Below are 5206 nucleotides of genomic sequence, written 5' to 3' on the forward strand. Positions count from 1 at the left end.
GATCTCTCAAACTCTCCCTCTTTATGCTGAAGAACTTTGCCAAGATCTACTAGCCTCTCTAAAATTCGTGATTCACTCTTTACAGTTATAGCACCTCGCCTAAATTTCAGATCCCCTACGTATAGGACCCTATGCTTATATTTATAGGCTTCAGATGCAGCATTTTAAGATAGGAATAGATGATTTGACCTTAACCTTAGTTAACAACTTCTTAACCACATTTAGATATGATACCAAAGAAGTTGGGAGACTCTGAAACAAACAAATCCTGAGACAAACCGTCAAAAAACGCGTTTTGGGCAATCTGTGCACGAGCCATCCTACAGTGGCTCAGAACTGTGTGAGCCGCCCTATGGTGGCTCGGCCTTGGCTGAGCTACCTGACCTTGGTGAGTCATTTTGATGTGACTCGGTCGCCAGGGGCTTTTTTGTTTTGGTCTTGTTCTGTCGTTTTGCGTATTTCATCATTTTGTTGACTCGTACGCTTTATTGACTTGCTTCGTACACTCATTAGCTCTTTTACAGCACCGGATAATCTCGTTTGACTCAGGTGATGGTGTTCATCACCTTCTCTTCATTTTGAGCTGTGTGCGGGAACCTATAGGTGATTTTTGATGCCTACACTTCCCCCATCTGCTGAATCGCTGAACGTCCTTCATCAGCGATACTTTCAACATGACAAGGTCTTTAACCTGAAACTCTAAAGGTCATCGTCTCTGATCCGTATAGATTTTTTTTCGACTATGAGAGGCAAAAATACTCTCTCTAATCAGTGCCATCTTCTCTACGGTTTGTCTCACAATCTCCGACCTAAGCAATAGGCTATCCTCTAGCTTTGCCCAACATATATGTGTTCTGTAAGGCCTCCCGTACAATATTTCATACGACTCCATCCCGATAGTAGCTTCATTATTATTATATGCATATTTAATCAATGGGATATGGTCCTCTCAGCTACCCTGAAAATCTATCACACATGCTCGCACCATATCCTCTAATACATGATTCACCCTTTCTGTCTGATCATCTATCTAGGGGTGGAAGACACTACTGAATGACAACTGGCTATCGAATGCATTTTAGAAACTCCTCCAGAAATGGGATGTGAAGACTGAGCCTCTGATTCAATCGTCTCCAGGATTCCATGCAATCAAACTATCTCTCGGATAAAAATCCTCGCATATGTCTTTGTTGTTAAAGTCGTCTTCACTGGTAAGAAGTGCGCTGACTTCAATAACCGGTCTATTATCATCCAAATAGAATCATTTTCTTTCTTTCATTTAGGCAACCTTACGACAAATCCATAAAAATATCAACCCACTTCCACTCGAGAATAGGTAAAGGCTGTAGGGTTCCTGTAGGTCTCTGATGTTCTGCCTTAACTTGTTGGCAGGTAAAACACTTGGCCACATACTCTGCAATCTCTCTACGTATGCCACTCCACCAAAAATGCCTCTTCAGATCCTTATACATTTTCATCATGCCTGGATGCACTGTATACCTGGTACGATGCGCCTTATCAAAAAGTTTCCTCTTTAGCTGTGGATTATTTAGCATGACTAACCGGCACTTCATCTGAAGACCTCCATCTACTCTAATAGTCCAATCAGCCTTGGGTTCTTTGGAGATCTCCCCCTTTCGGTTTGAATCCAATAATCCTCTAGCTGAGCTACAACCACTCTATTGCTCTAAGATGGATGCACAGATAAGGCTCCTAAGAATGCGTGGCTCCCACCAATCTTCGGCCTAAAATCATAGTGGCTGAGGGTATAAAGGTATCGATATAATGAACATCTCAAAGCTGTAAGTCCACGACGACGTTTCCTACTCAACGCATCTGCTACAACATTCACTTTTCCTAGATGATATTGAAGTGCAAACTCATAATATTTTATAAACTCGACCCATCGTCGCTGCCTCTAGTTGAGTTCTTTCTATGAAAAGAGATATTTTAAGCTCTGGTGATCTGTGATTAATTCAAAGTGTACTCCATACAAATAACGCCTTCATGTCTTTAATGCAAAGACCACTGCTGCTAGCTTCAAGTCATGCGTGGGATAGTTCTGCACATGAGTCCTTAACTACCTCGAAATATAAGCCACAACTCTCTAGGCCTGTATCAGAACACCTCCAAGATCTGATAATGATGCATTAGTGTAGACAACAAAAGTCTTATCACTGTTGGGAATAATCAATACTGGCGTTGTGGTAAATTTAGCCTTTAAAGTCTTAAAGGCTTCTTGGAACTTCGTGCCCCAAACAAATGGTACGCCCTTCTTAGTAAGGTGTGAAAGCAGCATCACGATCTTCAAAAAATCTTGAATAAACCTTCTGTAATAGCCTGCCAGACCTAAGTAGCTACGAATCTCTGTAATGGTCTTCAGCGGCTCCCAATCAAGAACGACCTCTACTTTAGCTGGATCCACTGTAATAATCTCTCGGCTGATAACATATCCCAAAAATCTAACCTCTAACAACAAGAATTCACACTTGTTAAATTTTGCATATACCTAGTGATCCTGTAAAGTCTGTAATGCCAACCGCAAATGCTGCTTGTGCTCGGCCTCCGATCTCGAGTAAATAAGAATATCATCGATGACTACTATAACGAACTGGTCCAAGTATGGACAAAAAAACCGATTCATCAAATTCATGAATACCACAGGTACATTAGTCAGCCCAAATGGTATGATAAGAAACTCAAAAGACCCATATCTAGTCAGAAAGACGGTCTAGGGAATATCCATCTCCCGAACCCGTAACTGATGATAACCAAAATGAATATCTATCTTATAGAAACCTATAGAAACCTATGTTCCCTAACCCTAGTCGAACACATCATCAATCCCCGATAGTAAATACCTATTCTAGATAGTGACCTTATTCAACTCACGATAATCGATGCACAATTGCATACTATCGTCCTTCTTCTTCACAAAAAAGACCGGTGCTCCCCATGGAGAATGACTCTGGCGAATGAATCCCTAAGACAACAACTCATCTAATTAGATCTGGAGCACCCTCATCTCAGTAGACGCCATACAGTAAGGAGCTCAGAAAATCGGTGTGGTGTCAGGCTGTAACTCTATACAAAACTCGACCTCTCTCACTGGAGGTAAACTTGGTATGTCCTGGAAGACATCCTAATACTCGCGAAACCACTCGTGTCTCTCTCAAGTCTACGCCCTAATCCTGCAACATGACATCCTCAATGTATGTCAGAAATGACTCTACAAACTATTTGCCTCTGGAGGTCGCTACCACCAACTCAGATCCATCATAAGCTCGCAAGCTGACCGTCTTTGCAAAACAGTCGATACTCATATGGTAGGAAAATAGCTAATCCATACCAAGGATAACATCAAACTCAAACATATGAAACACGATCAAATTGATCATGAACTCAGAGTCGTCCAAGCTGACGACACATCTCCTACAAACACTCTCTAAAAGAGAAACCTCTCCCAAAGGAGTAGATACAGATAACAGGATATCTAAAGGCTGTACTACAAGCTGAAGACTACTCATAAAATCATAGGAGATGAAAGAATGTGAAGCGCCAGAATCAAAAAGAATACAGGCTGGAAAGGAGTTCACAAAGAACAAACCTTCCACCATGGCCCCACTCACGCCATGATCACGTGGAACAATTGCATAGACTCTGCCGATAGCCGAAGGCTGCTACGCTGCATCGCCTAGAACGTATGGGACTATCTGTCCCTGCTGGACTTCCTGAATAGCTCGCACCTGTCCCTCAATCCTCAGGACTGCTGGCAGTGCCTCAATCCTCAATTGTTGGCCCTGTCCTTAGCCATGAGCATGATTTTTCTGATGCTGGTTCTTATTCTTGCCCTGCTGGCCTGCTGATGGTGCGCTGTGACACTCAGATGCTCGGTGTCCAAATTTGTTGCAATTGTAACAAGTCCCTTAAAACCTACATTGTTGCGCCTTCTGATCCTTCTGAGGTCCCTTCTTATTGGGACCTTGCTGATGTGTACCCTTGCCCTGCTGCTAGGGTCTTCCTGAGACTGTAAAAGGTCTCTTACCTTTACCTTTACCTTTATCCTTGGGCTGTCCTGATTTAAATTTACCTTCTTTGCCCTTAAGGAACATTGATGTCTCTGTCTCTTGGGCCATGGCAGCATCTGCCACCTCTCATACTAAATGAAACCTCCGAGATAACTAGATATCGACAAAAACCTGGGCGAAGCCCCATCATAAACATCTGAGCCTACCACTCCTCTGTGTGCCACATGCCCGTGAATCTAAGTAGCATCATGAATTTACTCTCAAACTCTGCCACGAACATATCCCTCTACTCCAACTGGGTTAACTCTAACTCCTTCCAGCTTTAGCTGCGGCCGAGATATACTGCTCGTCGAAGAAATAAAAAAAGGTCCCCCATGAAACTATCATCCTCTGCTCTCATGTGAATCGGAGTCGATACCATCCTTCTGTATCGCCCTTGAGACTGTAAGCTGCTAGCCTCTGCTTCTGTATAGTATTCACATTAAGCATGTACAGGATATTGCTCACATCTTCTTTCCACTTATGTGCCTCAATGGAATCTGACGATCCATGGAATTCAGGTGCCTTAATCTTCTGGTACCTCTCTACTAGGCGTAACCAAGCCTCCTGCTCAGCAGCTCCATCATCCACTAGTGGGGGTAGGGATGTACCAATCTGTGTCTCCTTCGACGTCTCCTCCTTAATGGGTGTCTCCTCCCGAATGGGTGCCTCCTGCTGAGCCTAATTGCTAACTGCTCCTCAATTGCTACTAGTCGAGCTGCCAAAGATGTTATGAGATCCACTAAGTACTGCGGAGCCTGCTATGGCTCGGGCTCTCTATCATCTTGCTTAGCTCCCTGAGTACGAGTACCTCTGTGTACACAACCTCTTCCCGACATCTATAAGTTTAGGGGTAGAGCTTGTTAAACGTAGTAAATAGGATCTCAGACAAAAAAATAAAACATATATCAATAGGAAAATAGTATCACTTATCATTCACCGCATGCTTTATACTTCAAAAAATATAGATCATCATAAAAAAATTTGGTAATTTTCGCGTATATATATAATACGTCCTCACTCATACTAGGAATTCCTAGCGGACTTTATACATGATTTCTAGAAAACTCTATTCTAGCTCCACAATATGACACAAGAATGATCCTAAGAATATCAGAACTAGAGCTCTGATACTAACT

The 5206-nt window shown here is 42.6% G+C and overlaps 1 protein-coding gene across 1 annotated transcript; it reads right to left on the reverse strand.

Moving 5' to 3' along the window:
• LOC109839041 (uncharacterized mitochondrial protein AtMg00860-like) lies at positions 2108 to 4136 on the reverse strand. The gene is made up of 2 exons (XM_020407471.1): positions 4046 to 4136; positions 2108 to 2469 (listed from the first exon to the last, which is right to left on the reverse strand). The coding sequence occupies exons 1-2, from the start codon at positions 4134 to 4136 to the stop codon at positions 2108 to 2110; spliced, it is 453 nt and encodes a 150-aa protein (XP_020263060.1).

Source organism: Asparagus officinalis, chromosome 4 (assembly GCF_001876935.1).
Source record: "Asparagus officinalis chromosome 4, Aspof.V1, whole genome shotgun sequence".
NCBI classification, from domain to species: domain Eukaryota; kingdom Viridiplantae; phylum Streptophyta; class Magnoliopsida; order Asparagales; family Asparagaceae; genus Asparagus; species Asparagus officinalis.

Coding starts and splice junctions, on each gene's coding strand:
- LOC109839041 (XM_020407471.1), bottom strand. CDS start 4,136: ATGGCCCAAGAGACAGAGACATCAATGTTCCTTAAGGGCAAAGAAGGT. Junction 2,470..4,045: donor GGATAAAGGTAAAGGTAAAG/GTAAGAGACCTT, acceptor TCTTGTTGTTAG/AGGTTAGATTTTTGGGATAT.